At 36.1% G+C, this 16180-nt stretch overlaps 2 protein-coding genes across 11 annotated transcripts in view; one reads left to right on the top strand and one right to left on the bottom strand.

Moving 5' to 3' along the window:
• Nucleotides 1–4772, top strand: part of ERGIC3 (ERGIC and golgi 3) — a 20561-nt gene extending 15789 nt beyond the window's left edge. For all 4 annotated transcript variants that reach the window (XM_058175604.1, XM_058175605.1, XM_058175606.1 and 1 more), the window contains exons 9-13: nt 8–104; nt 2536–2600; nt 3137–3273; nt 3582–3637; nt 4328–4772. In XM_058175604.1, the coding sequence (XP_058031587.1) occupies nt 8–104; nt 2536–2600; nt 3137–3273; nt 3582–3637; nt 4328–4407 (435 nt within the window). In that variant the 3' untranslated portion in view covers nt 4408–4772. The remainder of the gene's footprint in view (nt 1–7; nt 105–2535; nt 2601–3136; nt 3274–3581; nt 3638–4327) is intronic.
• Nucleotides 1–16180, bottom strand: part of LOC131194525 (CMP-N-acetylneuraminate-beta-galactosamide-alpha-2,3-sialyltransferase 2-like) — an 18621-nt gene extending 2441 nt beyond the window's left edge. The window contains exons 1-10 of one of the 7 annotated variants that reach the window (XR_009154211.1): nt 16042–16175; nt 14600–14709; nt 13271–13302; nt 11382–11911; nt 10949–11139; nt 9071–9250; nt 8283–8328; nt 7628–7747; nt 6439–6813; nt 2626–2808 (exon numbers count right to left, since the gene is read on the bottom strand). Coding sequence is in view for 5 of the 7 variants with exons in the window: in XM_058175608.1 (XP_058031591.1) it covers nt 6646–6813; nt 7628–7747; nt 8283–8328; nt 9071–9250; nt 10949–11139; nt 11382–11651 (975 nt within the window). In the remaining 2 variants the exon portion in view is untranslated. Of the gene's footprint in view, nt 1–2625; nt 2809–5744; nt 6814–7627; nt 7748–8282; nt 8329–9070; nt 9251–10948; nt 11140–11381; nt 11912–13270; nt 13303–14599; nt 14805–16041 lie in introns of those variants that run through there. The other 6 variants (XR_009154212.1, XM_058175608.1, XM_058175610.1 and 3 more) reach the window with 6 other exon arrangements.

Consider the following 16180-nt stretch of genomic DNA (forward strand, 5'->3'; position numbering starts at 1 on the left):
GTTTCAGATAAACATAACACATATTATCAGGCATCTTTCATTTGGGAAGGATTATCCAGGTCTTGTGAACCCACTTGATGGAACCATTGTCACAGCTCATCAAGGTATTGGTTTGAAGCAGCCTTTCAATCTAAACTGGTAAATAAAGGTGACAACCAGCACAACATTTGTTTATTATTCGTTGGGTGCTTCAGTAAAATAGATTTGGCTAAACTAATCAGTTTAATTATAAAATGGAGTTTGGTAACTTTTCAGCAGAACCATAGAAGTGCAACTTCCCTCTCTTTTTTACTTCAGAAGAAGGAATATATGCCTAATGGCACCATATCCTCTTCTTTCTCCATGTTTTCAATAACAGTGTGGATAGAGTTAGGCATTAATGGATATCCCCTAATTGCACAGTCTTCTTTACAGTATAATCTTTTAATTTCTTTTAGCTTCTTCAATTTGTTTGAAGGGGAGAGAAACAAAAAGAGAGGAGTTTGTCAATCTTATTGGATGATTACTTTAAGGAAGAACTCCTGGCCTCAACCTCTCATTTTACTCTCTTCATATGTCATCTTAGTTTGATTAATTGTAGATCCAAGTTGTAATAATAAAAATAATTTTATGATTGAGAGCCAGCTGAAATTCATAAAAATTCATAAAACACTATCCCTAAAATGGCTGGTGCTAATCTACTTCAAATTGTTGCTGAATCCTAAGTCACTGTTTTAAGATTCTTGAAGCTTTAAAATTTCTTGAGGTTTTCTCCACAAAAGTATCAAAACTACTTTTTGATAGTTGTGTGCAATTACAAGCCGCTTTCTATTCTGAAAAACACTTTGAGATCTGTGCAAAACGACAGTTTTGCACATCCCTAGTTTTTAGATGTCCACAGTAGGTGGCAGCACCTACAAATCTTGGCTTATCTGAGGAAAAGCAAGGTCATACCTGATCAATATTTGGGTGGGAGATTATAAATAATCTCAGGATTATTAACTAAGAAGTCTTAAAACATCCAGTAAGAAAGTGGCTACATAAATACTCCCACATAATTATCAGGCATCTATGTTAATAATTAATTCTGGAGGAAAACTTGGGTTTTTTCCCATCAGGTAGCAATGTAATATCATGTATGGTAGTCTTTTTTTTTTAATTGAAAAAGTTTTTACAAAATTTTTTAACCCCCCTTTTTTCCCCCTCTCCCCCTCCATCCCCTCCCCCTTTCCTCGAAAACCACCGTCCTCCCTCCCCCCCCCCCGACTTCCCAGAACAAACACAAGGTATAGTTCAAAAACAAAACAAAACAATCATACGCTAAATTTTCCCTAACACAAATTATAGTCCTCCCCTTCTTCTCAAATCCTAACTTCCCCCATACAAATCAGAGATAAATACATCCTAATCATTCAAAGGCAATCTGATATCTCTTAATCTGATATCTATTTTGCGTATATTCAATCCATTTTTCTATTCAGTTAGATATTTTTCTTGTGTAGTGTCTTTCAAAAAGGCTGAGATTTTGGCCATCTCAGCCAAATTAGCAACTTTCAATATCCATTCTTCTATTGTGGGTAACTCTTTTTTCTTCCAGTATTGTCCTATCAATAGTCTTGCCGCTGTTATTAAATTTAGAATCAGCTTAGTCTCGGTTACTGTACAGTCCGTAATAATTCCCAGTAAAAAAAATTGCGGTAGGAACTTTATCTTCTTTTTCAAAACATTTTGTATGATCCACCAGATCCTTATCCAAAAAGACTTAATCTTCTTACAAGTCCACCAAATATGAAAATATGTAGCATTATCACAATTACATCTACAACATTTTGCTTGCATATCTGGATATTGTCTTTTTTTATATTGAGTATTCACAATCTGTGTGAAGAGAATGGGAAGATAGAATCCTGGTGGATTTCATGCCCAAATCTATTAATGCCTACCAAATTACTGGTTGAGTTCTACTGAAGTCAATTTTGGTTACTTAAACTTGGCACAAGCTATTCTGTGCATGAGGGAGCTGGTGCTCCAGTGCCATAGAAAAACATTTCTAGTTGTTTGAGTCTTTGTATGGAACAATTGTGGGGGAGGGGTTGTTCTAGATACAGTGGCCCAGAATGCATTTTCCAGTTAGAAATGGTTTGAGGAGGAAATGGGGAAAAGTCACTCTTGGTTTTCTGTGCCAATAATGTATGTGGACATCTCTGGCAGTGAGGGATTTCCTTTGCAGTGGGATGTGCAAACACTGATGGCAATTGTGGTTGTTGCAGGGAAGCAAGGAAGGAAAGGTGTTTGGTGATGGGATGGCTGACAATATAGATGCAATGAAAAATTAGCAAACCAGCTTTGTTATGCCCTGTAAAATCACTCTAGGATTTCTTCCAATTTTATTTCAGCCTGAAGCTGGAACAACCACAGTGAGGTTTTTTTCCTGCTGAACCACATTTAATCCAAAACAATCCATCAGAGTCATTAGACACCATACAGTATTTGTACTGGGTTCAAAAGACAGCATATTTTCTGTTTCACCCATTATGGTTTTATTTTGTCTTTTAGCTTCGATGATGTTCCAGTATTTTGTAAAAGTAGTCCCCACAGTGTACATGAAAGTTGATGGTGAGGTAAGAGCTGAATATTGTCTTTTCTTTAGTTTTGTTTAAATTTGGTTAAATTCAACATTAGATGAATAGTCTTTTATTCAGATTCTATTATTGTTTTTTTTTCCTTTAACATAGCCCCCCAAATCATCTGTGAGAAATGCAGGTGGAGAGGTTACAGCATGAAGGAGAGTTCAGATTTTCAGCAGTCCTTTGGGTGGGGGGGAATCTGCTATATTTAATTGGGAGTGAAGAGATAGCATTCATAAATACAAGATAGAAAATTACAAGCAATTCTAGATATTTTGTTATTAAGCCATGAATAGCAGGCCTAGGATCTTCCAAAATATGAATCATAGATATTTTAGAATTTTTGAAAGGATTGCAGGTCACTGTTACTCTGGTTGCAGTCTCCTTGCATACATAAAAGAGAAATGAGTGACATGTACTTCAGAATGCTTCTACCTAAAGAATACGCAAAGCCATACGCAGTTAGTTGCATTTTTCTTTTTCTTCAGGATGATGGCTAACCCGAATCAACTATTTTAATGTTTTTGTAGATGGTGAGGACAAATCAATTTTCAGTAACAAGGCATGAAAAAATAGCTAACGGACTAATTGGAGATCAAGGCCTACCTGGTGTGTTTGTACTATATGAGCTTTCCCCAATGATGGTGAAATTAACAGAGAAGCACAGGTGAGAGATTCTGAACATTAGCCTGAGCTCATTTTCCCCAGATGAAATTTCATTTAACGTGTCTATAGAAGCCATGTGAAATGTGTGATGCATAGAGATAGATAATAAATGTGGTTTCTGGAAGACACTCTTTGAAATAGAATCAACAGATCCAAATTGATCTGACTATATCTGACTTTGTCTGCCTATAAATGTAATCATGTAATTAATGAAATGGCTTTAATAAAACAATTTTGTCACTGATTTCAATTTTTGCCTTCAGAATGTAAATATATATTAATCTGAGGAATGTTTTTTTCCAAATCCAGGTCCTTTACACATTTTCTCACAGGTGTCTGTGCCATTATTGGAGGAGTGTTTACAGGTAACTGGATTTTTGTGTTAAAAAAATAAAATAATTTTCTATTCATTTTGAATCTGAAATTAGTTTGTAAATGTTTAGCCGGTTTAGCTCACGCTGGTAAAAGCCTGTTATTAAGAACACAGTAGCCTGCAATTACTGCAGGTTCGAGCCCGGCCCAAGGTTGACTCAGCCTTCCATCCTTTATAAGGTAGGTAAAATGAGGACCCAGATTGTTGGGGGGGCAATAAGTTGACTTTGTAAAAATATACAAATAGAATGAGACTATTGCCTTATACACTGTAAGCCGCCCTGAGTCTTCGGAGAAGGGCGGGGTATAAATGTAAACAAAAAAAAAATAATGTGTTGATCAGTACATATTTTCATATTTTCAGGGCATTTTCAACTCAGTTCTGCCACACGATTTCAGAATTGCCATTATGAATGGAAATAAAATGATAAATAGGGAAAATTTGACAGTTGCTATTATTAACAATATTTGTGGCTTCTACTTACTATACAGCATTTGAAAAAGTATAACTCCTGATTGATTCAACAAGATTAAATTGACATGGTTAAGAATGTATTATAACATAAGAATAGAATTTAGAAAGAATGCCAGCAAGGTTCTTTTTATTTTGTGGCAATATTGCAGGTTTTTTTCTTCTTTTCTATATGGGCTAATTAAACTGACCTTCCTTTTCCTCTTTTCAGTTGCAGGTCTCATTGATTCTTTGATCTATCATTCAGCTCGAGCCATTCAGAAGAAAATTGAACTTGGAAAAACTACATAGATTAATATCTACAAACCTTCCTAAAAGACTTGAAGAAATGAAAAATAACCCTAACATCAATGTCCAATATGAATGTGCCAAGTGAAGATAATTGGAATTTTGAGAAGAGACTGACATTCCAGTCCTGGGACAAGTAAAACAGGGATTAACTTTAAACATCAATGTTTGTGGCTGTTAAAACATTTCTGTTTTAATATTCACATTAATCTGTTGGCATATATTTCAATTTCTATATTCCGAAAGAAAGTGTCATCCAGAATATAGACCACAAGAACTTCTATATGTCTAAAACTAGTTATTTCTAATTTAATTTGTATTTAGTGATACTGTAAATTGTGTGGTTGAAATAAATTCTCAGGAAAATGTTTTACTAAAGTGATGTGATAATTTACTTTTTTAAAACTTGTTTATGTAGTACCAAGATTTGTTATATCCAAAAATATTCCTTATGGCAGCCATTTTTCTCTTTTCATTGGTATATAATACTTTAATTCTAACCCCAGTCTGCAATAGGTCACATGTTCTTCATCTTTGGGTATTCATTTTCTAAACTTAATTAGAATATTCACACAATACAGTGTGAAGTTATCGGTTCCTGTCTCACTTCTCTTTTCCCAATACCTCATATATTTATTAGCAATATCTCATTCTTTATTTCACTGTCCAGCTGACGGAAGTATCCTGTTCAGTATTCATTGTGATGATTGATCAGGTAAGGCAATTATTTATGGTTGTGATAATGATGACCTATTGAATGTATGCCTACTCTAGGTCAAATCTTTTGGAACCTAATGTACAAATAGTTTCCTCACTGGCTTCCACTCCATCTTGGGGGTATGTATCAACTGTACCACTATGGCACTTTACCCTTCATGACATTACCTTAAATGTCTATAGTCATGTAACTGAATTTTTGCTGTTTTACTGATCACATGATTTACGTGTTATCTTTTTGAGAGCAGCAGGGGCTAAAGTGCAGCACTGAGTGACATTTGGGGTGGATAATCTATTAGTGACTAGGAAGCGCACTGACATTTTGTGAAGTATTGAGAGTCATAATGGGTTAGAGAATAATACAAACTGAGCAGGAATTTTCCAGGTTTGGGGAATTAGCTTAAATGTTGTATGGAGAGGGAGAGTCTCTGCTTAAAACCCATCAGAGCAGTTGGAGAGAAGAGAAGGGGTCAATTAAGTAGGGTTGGATGAGAATCTGACCCTTTATTTACTTACTCATTCTCTAATTGGAGCAGCATAAAAATATTTAGATATTTTGCCCAATGCAATAGATTTATCTTGCATTTCAGTTTTACTTCACAGAGAAAAAGTTTATCATGCAATATGTCTAATCATGGGAATGGTCATGCCAACAAAAATTGATCTTCTATCATAGAAAACGCTGTTATGAACAAAATCATTGGCTATTTGGCTTACCATTGTTTAAATAAAGTTTTAAATAAAAAAATCAAATAATGTGAATTTTCCCATTATTGCTAATATTAAACTTAACATGGTTTGATATTGGGTCTACAACTGAGGAAGCTAATGTAGAGTTGCCAGTTAGTGTATTACACAGTCCTAAATAATGGCTGTTGTAATATATATCTAGAATCACCCCAAACAGCAATATGTATATACATTTAATAAACATATTTCCAGCAATCATTTGAAATAATATTAAAATAATCATGTTCAAGTAATATTCAAATAATATTAAAAATTTGGATAATTTATTGAGAACTTGATTTGTGATGGAGGGAAGGAGAAACACCAAATGAGTTATCAGAAAGCCTAATTTTCAAATTCAAAGATATATTTAACATTCAAACACCCATTCTGAAAATAATCAGAAATATGTTTCTTTTGGTGCTCCAATGTGCTCTTCTCATCTGCTGTCAAAAACACAGCTAGTAAATCTGAATTGTTCTATCTATGGTTTCATACTCAGAGAAAATCTGAAGGTAGTAACAAATAGTGTTTATAGTCTCTGTTCTAAAAAACATAAATTCCGAAAAGCAGGACCATGTTACTCACATTTTTAATATTTGGTGCATGAAACACAGAGAACTGTCTCCTCTTCTTGTTTTTTATTCTAGTTTTTCTTTTCTTTGAAACCAGAACAGAGGGAATTTTAAAAAATCTTAATGTGAAGAACTGTAAGATTGTTAGACGTTTTGGGGAGGCATCATCCCTATTTCAATCTAGTTCAGCAAGCTTCAGACGCTTAGTGTAAAGTATAAACTATTTATAGAATACCAATTTCCCTTCAGTTGTCAGCCTTTCAATGAGTTGTAGCTCAAAAGTGTCATTGTGTACTCCAGACTTGCGAAAGGCTCCTGCATGACGGTTGTTTTCCCAGTAGTGATGCCAATTCCCATTGCTGTCTGCACCAAAGCCAAAGGCAGAAACCTACCACATATAGAAGCAAGTGAGAAAACAATAAATGTCTGCAAAAAAAATTAAATGTTACACATCTACTGAAGAGACCAGATACCTAATCCCTGTTATATGTTTTGAATTACATTTCTCCCAGGTCCCATGGTGGTTCCATCCACTATTGCCATGCTGGATGGAAGAGATGCGCATTGAAATACAAAACATCAAAAATGCTCTATTAGGTTGCCCGTCACACTATAGTCAGTTGCATTACATAAATGCTGGAGTTGCAAATGTCAATTTTACTTTTTATTTTAGAAAGTTATATATGGGTTTTGCAAAGTGGAAAGTGAAACAGCAAGTAGTTAAAAGATAATTCAGGTTGAATTTATTTTTTGTCATAGTTTTTCATTTTGGCGATTAAAGTGCAAAGTGTCCTATAAAGTATCAATATTGGCCACATACAGTCTACCATTTAGTAGTTTCCCAATAAGATTTTTATTACTAAATAAATTCTAAAGAGAAATTGTTTTGGGAACAGAGCTAAAAGTGGTTAGTGAAGCAATAGGAACTCTACAGCTGTTCAGCTCAGAACCCATTTACAACAGCGATCTCCAACCTTTCTGGTTCTGCAGACTGGTGGCAAAGGGGGAAAGGGAATGGTTCTGCATAAGCAGTGGCAGGATGCTTGTAGAGCTCCGTTGGAGCTTTGTGTACTCATCCAATGGCCCACTGCTTGTGCGGCTTGGTTCGCAATTGGTTGCCGTCCAGCACAGGGCCACAGCCCGTGGATTGGGAACCTCTGTTTACAGAGATAAGAGGAGTGGGGTTTTTTTGGTGTACTTACCCGTGTGCAAGTATGGATGGCAAAAATCAGTGTAATCAACCCAGTGGAAGGATACTTTCCATGATTCTGTGTCCATTTGTCTTGGATATATTTCAGGAAACCAGGGTGAATTATTAGAATCTAAGAAGAAAATTTTGTACAAGAAGATTCATCCAGATTGATCATAAATCCTTCCTCAAATTGGTCCATCTATTATAAAAATAACTTCAGAGCAAAGAAAGTCCTTAATGTTCCCAAGGACTTAAAGTAGAATGGATGATCCCCTCTCTCTGGACACATCAGTTCTTGACAGTATGTGCAGTTATTCCATGGTTTCAGGGCCAAAGTACCACAAAATACCACACCTGTAGCCTGGAACGATAACAGTTCATATTTCTAAGAGATACCTAGTTGGATCCTCCCTGGTACAAGTTTGCTTTGACTGTTAAGAATGTGTATGATGGCCTCCATAGCCCTTTTTTCCTTCTGCCTCCCATATTTTATTATTTAGCAAGGAATATAACCAGCTTGAAATATGCATTTAATATATAAAATAAATACAAAACAATACATTTATTTATGAAGTTGGGACTCCACTATTGATTACTTTTAATCCACAAAAATTAAAAATATAATAGTTAATAAGCACATTATTGCTTTTTAATTTACATCTTACCTTGCTTTTGTCAGCTTTAATAAATCGTTTAACTCTTTTGTATGTTCTGTGAAAGAAATGGAAGAATCTTTACCATTCAACATTATTTGATTTTCTTTTAATCAACATTGTAGACATTGTAGAAAGAGAACTATATTAGTCTATGGTAGCTCAAAATCAGGAGACCTCTGATTTTAACCATAATTTTATTTTTCTTCCTCTGATTCAGGGGTGTCAAACTCAAGGCGTGGGGGCCAGATCTGGCCCGCAGGGTGCTTAGATCTGGCCTATGGGGCTGCCCTGGAAACAGCAAAGAACCAGCCCGCAGTGCCTCCGCCAGCAAAATCAGAACTTTGGAGGGGTGTGTGCATGGACCTCCCGAGTTCTGTCTTTGCTGGCAGAGGGTTACAGGATGCTGTCACAGCTGAAAATGGAGCTCAGGAGCCCGTTTTTGCTGAAAGAGCGCTCAGGCCACCACAGGCAGCCCCTCAACACAGGTGACATCATGCTGGCCATGCTCACCCTGGCCCCCCCAAGGTCAAACACTACCCAGATGTGGTCCTCAATGAAACCGAGTTTGATACCCCTGCTCTGGTTGGTAGACTGAAATCCATTTATGGAAAACTGGTTTTATGGGACACTTCTTTAATAAGTGATAATGACAAATATCTGATGTAGTGAGAAATGTGTTTGCATCTAAGAATGGAAACATGCTCGATATCCTGATAGCACTAGGAATGTTTGATATCATGATATTACTATGTTATTGCCTAGCCTTTTATATGCAATTACTTAGGGAGGATACTTACTGCTGGATATCTCCTGTTGAAAAAGCACTGGCCAACCATTTGAGATCCAGAGGTTTGAAAGGGACTAGTACAAGATGTACATTAGGATGGAGATTAATCGCACTCTCTGGGTACATGAAATGATGTGTGGTTCGTGTACCAACATCTTCCTCAAAACCTGTAACCTGTGCAGTGTTCATTCTTGGAGAATATTAACAAAAAACCCAATCAGAATCTTCTTATTCAAGAGATCTAGGTCACACATGGAAAAAATTGTTACTTAAACTTAGTAAGTACAAAACCTGGATCTATGTCCAGGTTTTGTACTTAGTACTGATAAAGATCAGATCCAGATAAAGTTAGTGGATATCACCTACATTACAGGTGTCAAACTCACAGTGTCATATTGCTGTCACGCGACTTATCACGAAGTTTTTCCCCTTCATGGAGCTGGTTTGGGCGTGACCCGCACATGACGCATCAGGCCCACGGGCCATAAGTTTGACATTCTTGGCTTACATGATATTCAATATGGATATTCTATTTCCTCATATGGTTATCACTTTTTGAGAGAAAATTAAATAAGATAATGTATATTGTGTTAGAAGTACACAATATAGTCCATAAGGTGCATGCAGCATGCCTTTTGTAGTCTCAACAGAAGAGAGTTTAGGATTTGGGGTGGATTTTAAGGGGCAAATTTTAAACCTTAAACCTTGTATTATGTTAAGGTGTTCATTTTATGACTTAAATTATCTTATGGGACCTACTTTAGGTCCAAGTGTGTATACTTTTAGAATGTGAGATGCTAGGCTAAATGTATGCAGCTATCTACATAACAAGATGTATACCACTACCCTTAGAAATGGGGATTTTCTAAACCTCAACTGGATATAGATTGAGATCTCTCTACCTGGCCCACAAAAATCCCTTTTCTTCCCTAAGGCAATAGAGCAGGGTGTCTAACTGGCGATCCGTGGGCCGGATGCATCACGTGCAGGCCACGCCCACCCCAGCTCCACAAAGGGAGAAAATGTTGTGATATGTCATGTGGCAGCAACATGACACCGCGAGTTTGACATCCATGCAATAGAGTCTTACAATAACCACTTATAATATTTGATTCATAGCAGCAACATATTAGATTTCTGATTGCAAACTTAGGATCATTTATCAGAATAAAAACATTTTTAATATGGCAATGGTCATTGTTTCATTGTCAATTTGTTTGTGGCTACATGCTGGCAATAGAGAAAATCACATCTTTTCTATAGCCACAGATTTTTACTTTTTATTATTACATTTATATGCCGCCATCTCACTTAGAGGGGGCTCTCTAGGAGGCTTACAAATAAGTAAAAAGCAACAAGATAAAACATTAAAATATTAGAATAATAATCATTAACATTAAAATTGACAAAATTAATAAAGATGCCAAAGACGGGAGCAAGATTATTATTGCTATAATCTTTCTTTCTAATCTGGAGGGGTAGGCTGTACAATACCTGAGATTTAATTCAAATTCAAGATGCTTCAGAAAATAAATGCAGTTTTTGTCTCTGACTCATTAATACAATGTCATCTGTTTCCTAGATGTGTGATCATGTAAAACACTGCTTTTGCTGCTACTGTTTTAACAAATCAGAGATGGGTGCTGAGTTCATAGCCCTGCATATTCAAAACACCACCTTTGAATCAAATCAAACATGGCATAAATATCCCCACTCCCTACCATTTTAGGGCAGTCAGAGTAGTTAATGTAACAATAAAAAAAGACAGAAATAGGAAAATATCACTCCTGGGAGAGGTCTATACCAATCTGCTGTGTCTTTTGAATCTTGGGAGAGGGCTGAAGATCTCTCTCATTCTTTGTGTATATGCTCTGTTCTACCCACTTACCTCATCACAAACTTGTGAGAATCTATCTTCTTTCCATATTTAGAGCCCCTCAGCCTTCCAGAGTTTCCCACCACAGCACAGGTTCCACAATGAACAACATCCTGAGCTCTAGCAGTGGGGGACTGAAGGAGGTCAAACAGATATTTTACTATCTTCTGAATTTGGCTGCCATCTTTTGATCTTTGTAGCTTCTGATGGAATAAAATAAAGCATTAGAAGCAGGGTGGAAGGACTTCTAATAACGCCTGCCCAAGAAAATGTTTTATTTTGGAGAAAAAATACAAACCCCTTGGATACCTCTGAACTACACTGATTAATACTGATTTCAAAAGTGGGTCCTATATCTATAGGAGACTGACCATGAAAAGCCATTACTATTTCTTTCACAAACATGGAATAAAGTACAGCTGTGTAGCCTCAATGCAGTACTCACCAGCCACCACTGAAGAACCTCTGGTGGGATATCAGAGTTTTCGAGAGTCAGCAGGCAGTTTACTGAGGCATCAAAGTGGTCACAAAACCAATCCCAACTTCTTAGGCCAATACATTTGTTATGGTAACACATTTCCTCTTTCATTAATGAGTCTTGCAGTAGCCCCTCATCAAGACTTTTGGACAAAGGTGAAACAGAAATATATATCTTCCAGATGGCAAGTGCAAAGCACAGGGTCAGAACAATCCACAACTTCTTCTTACACATCATTGCTCACTCCATCAGTTCAGTTTGAACTCCTAATTTAGAATCTTTGATTGAAAAAAATCATCATGCTGGGTGATATAACTGCAGCTAAATCCTTTATTCGGGTATTATTAGATTGTTTTCAAAATAGATAAAGTCTCACTGTACTGGATGTCTTGCTGTTCAGAACTTCAAGACAAAGAAAAATCAAACTAGATTGTAGCATTCTGTGAGTAGATATTTATATTGAGATGCCATATCTTCAGAATGCTGAAACACACATGCTAGAAAAAGATAAATAGAAAAGACAAATGCTAAAATGATATATCAATATTATCCATAGATCTCAAAAGACAATACCATGTCTCGGGACAGAATATAATTTGTTGATATTAATAAATATCAGATTTAAAAGTCCAATGATTCTATGTTTCCGTAACCCAAAGCTTTTTCAAGTACAGGTTCACAGTGTGTTCTGTTTTGTGTATAATTTGTACCAGAATGTAATGCAATCAGTTTGCATTTTCTGTATATCTCATCCAGTGTTTTTTATCTATTAGAGGATATAGCCATTTTTGCAGTGAAACAATCTTCATGGTGTAAGCGTTCCAAACTATGATTTAAGCATACAGTACTTAATTAGGAGGGTTGGCTCATAAGACAGTACCTGCACTGAAACATGAATTTTGATGGTGTGTAGGAATTGTGTAAAAAAGTATGGCTTCAAGTCAATTATAAATTTCCTGAAAATATTGCAAATATGTAACATTTAAACAGATATGTAACATTGTAGTATTTATATGTTGTAGTAGTTACATGTTACAGATATGTAACATTGTAACATTGTAGTATTTCCAGGGAATGGGAAAGATGAAAGAGATTGCAAAATCCTGTATTTACACTGCTGTCTGGCAAATAGAAAAAGATAAATAGAAAAGACAAATAGAAAAGACAATCTTGGAACTTTCTATGAAACTATGGTGACTTTTCTGCTTAGGGAGTTACAGTATAGCGAATGAAGGAGCATAGAACAGGAACAATTATCTCTGTATTGTTTCTGACAACACATTTTAGCTTAGGTCCCGATAATATAAAACTGAAGAATAAGAAAGACTTTGTTATGGAACACTTTATTTATGTGGGGCTCTAGGTAGTTAGATAAGCACTCCCTGGATTGCATAAGCCATCACTGACATACATCCAACCTTACGGACAGAAATGGAAGAATGGCAGCAGCTGCTTTCAATATGCAGAAACAGGCAGCATTTATGTTTGTAGAGGTGCATAGCGTACAATGTGACATGTAAAAATTGACTTAGAAAAGGAATGGAACCTTTGTATAGCCTAGAAACCATCTGTCTTACCCATCTGTGAAAAGAAATATTCAGGCTAGTTCTGCAGAGAAATTCTCTAATCTCAGGCCTTTCCCAAATTCCTACTATTTTTTAAGATGACAAATCCTTAAATTATACTAATTACTACATCAGGTAATTATCTTACAGTCTTTCCCAATGGAAGTGCTTATTATCATATATTAAGCCTGATCCCAATGTCACAAATACTTAAGATAATTGTGATTTCTTTCATATTTATCCAAAAAAACATAGTGCACAAGCTGCAAATGTAAGCATCTTCAATCCTACCTTCAGTGTAGAGCAATTATTTTCCAGAGATGCTAGAATAAAGAATAAATTATTATTAATTACAAATAAAAAAATAAAGCCTCTGACTCCATGCAGATACAGCTTACTTTCTTAACACATATGGATAGCACCATATCTACGGGATTAAAATGGGCTTTATTTTTTATATCACTCGTATTTGGGCATTATTTTTAAATAAATAAGGATATAACAAAAATGAACACTTGTAATAATACACACGTTTCAGTTGTAATAGGTATATAATTGTTACATGTAATCAAAGAATTAATGTTTAGATTCCCCTAAGCATCAACCATTCCAAATATCCAGACTCTGATTAAATACCAAAGACTGGTGGATAATTATATCTGGCTTCAATCTTTTCTTTATCAGTTAAATACAAAGATGAAAGTCCAATGGTAGGAGGGTGTCCATTTGGACTTTTGGAATTTCATGGGTGTACGTTTATATTAGAACCAGGAAACCTTGTTAGAAGTGGGAGCTCTTAACACTGAAAATAATGTACATAGTTTGAAAGAAAAAATAAAAAGAAACCAGCTAACAGCTAAATCGGTATGAAGAATTTTTCAATTCAGTGATAACCTCTTTGAAAAACTTTTCATTTCATACTTACTTTACCATTTGTGTAAACTTTTTCACCCCTGGGTCATTTTAATACATTTGAAACTGTTATATATCCAAATTGGAATGCAACCAAATCAGTGAAGGTAAGACAAGCTAACTCTTTCTATTTAATCTCACAAGCTACAACATAACAATTTTCCTCTTCTAATCCCAATTCTATAATTGTTTCCCTCTTTTCTCTTAGCCGGGTGATAGATACTAAATATATATCCCTCCCTTGTGCTTAAACCTGCTCCCAACTCTGGGAATGAAGAGGTTGTAGGGCTATAAAATTTGCCCAAGGAAAGTGTTTTCTTTGTCAATCACATCCATAGATTACCTACTTCCTCAAAACTCAGATTCACTGTGATGCTCTTGGGGGGTGAATTTCCAATGCTGTTAGTAAAGGGACCATTTTAATAAATCCTTATTAATTATTAGACTTCTGACAATTTCCTTGGTGGTCTTGGGGTGTTTTTTAAAAAAAAAATTCCCCACAGCAGCATAGCCAGCAACAAAGTCTTTAATCATTTATGCAATAAAATTATTAATTGACTGATCTACTTGTATGCTACCCATTCCCACAGGCTCTAGGCAGTTCACAATACAAACATATAAACACTACTCTAGAAATGCCCTAATACATTTAAGTGGAAAAAAATTAAAAAACGAAACATCAAAAAATACATGCGTTTGCAACCTCACCTTCAAATCATGGGTTACTTTCTTTCTGTGCAAGACTGAACAGGTAAGTCTTCAAAGTTTTCCTGAAGCCTAGGAGACGTGACGCTGACTGAATTTCTACTAGGAGGAAGCTATAAAGAGTGAGGACAGCTACTGAAAATGTATGATTCCAGGGCTCCATCAAGTGATTAGAAATGGGATCTGGAGGTGGTTGACCCTGTTTGATCTGATTGGATAGGCAGATGAATACAGGAGAAAGTGGTCCCTAAATAAACAGTCATTCATGCTTAAACATGACAATCAACACCTTGAATCACATCAGAAGCTAACTGATAACCAGTACAGTTTCCAAAGCAGTGGGTTACACTGCTTGGGACTTTTCATTCTGCAACCACTGTAATTTCCTCATGTTCCTCAAGGCAGCTCCATGTAGCTTGCATTGCACATGGGAAATGATTAGGGCATAGATGACTACTGTGTTTCCCCAAAAATAAGACCCTGTCTTATATTTTTTTGAACCCTGAAATAAGCACTTGGCCTTATTGCCATGCGCTCAAAAGCCCAATTGGGCTTATTATCAGGGGATGTCTTATTTGGGGGGAAACAGGGTATGAGCAGGACTTTGTGGTCCAGGAAGAGTAACAATTGGTGCACAAGATGTAACTATGTAAAATCCCTCCTGGCTACTCTTGCTATCTGCATTTCAAGCAGGATCTGCGAGTCTAGGAGACCTCCCAAATTGCAGACTACCTCTGAAGGGGGAACTATAAGTCTTCAATTTCTGGGATGGAATTTCCCAGACATTGTTAGACTCCCAAATTCCCCAATCACTTCATCTTTGAAAGATTCAATTCCTTGACTTGTGATGTTACTCCAGACAGCATTCACTCTTCCTTATTAATTACATAGGATTCAGATGTTTTTAGCGGGGAAAAAGTTTACTAAAAGAAAACAATACATAACAATTAAACAGAAAGAGAATTAATACAGGTAGTCTTCACCTTACAACAGTTCATTTAGTGACCGTTCAAAGTTACAATGGCATTGAAAAAAGCGACTTATGACCATGTTTCACACTTATGACCATTGCAGCATCCCCATGGTGATGTGATTTACATTCAGATGCTTGACAACTGGTTCATATTTATGATGATTGCAGTGCCCTCTGCTCATGTGATCACCTTTTGTGACCTTCTGACAAGCAAAGTCAATGGGAAAGCCAGATTCATTTAATAATTCCAGTGATTCCACTTAATAAATGTGGCAAAAGTCGTAAAATGGAGCAAAACTCACTTAACAAATTTCTCACTTAGCAACATAAATTTGGGGCTCAGTTGTGGTCATAGGTCAAGAACTACCTGTATAGAGTTCTAAACAATGCAGTAGGAAAGAAAAAAGTACAAGCGAAATATGGAAGGATAACCAAGAAAAGATATTTTCAGACATTCGAGAAACATATTTACCTGGGAATCAACTCTACTGAATTCTGTGAGATTTACAGTTGAGAATATGTGCAGAAGTGGGTCATTGTTGATGATGATGTTATCCATTCAGCTGTGTCCAATTCGTGGCAATTCTATGGGCCAGGTCTATCCATGTCAT

This window comes from Ahaetulla prasina, chromosome 3 (assembly GCF_028640845.1).
Source record: "Ahaetulla prasina isolate Xishuangbanna chromosome 3, ASM2864084v1, whole genome shotgun sequence".
NCBI lineage: Eukaryota > Metazoa > Chordata > Lepidosauria > Squamata > Colubridae > Ahaetulla > Ahaetulla prasina.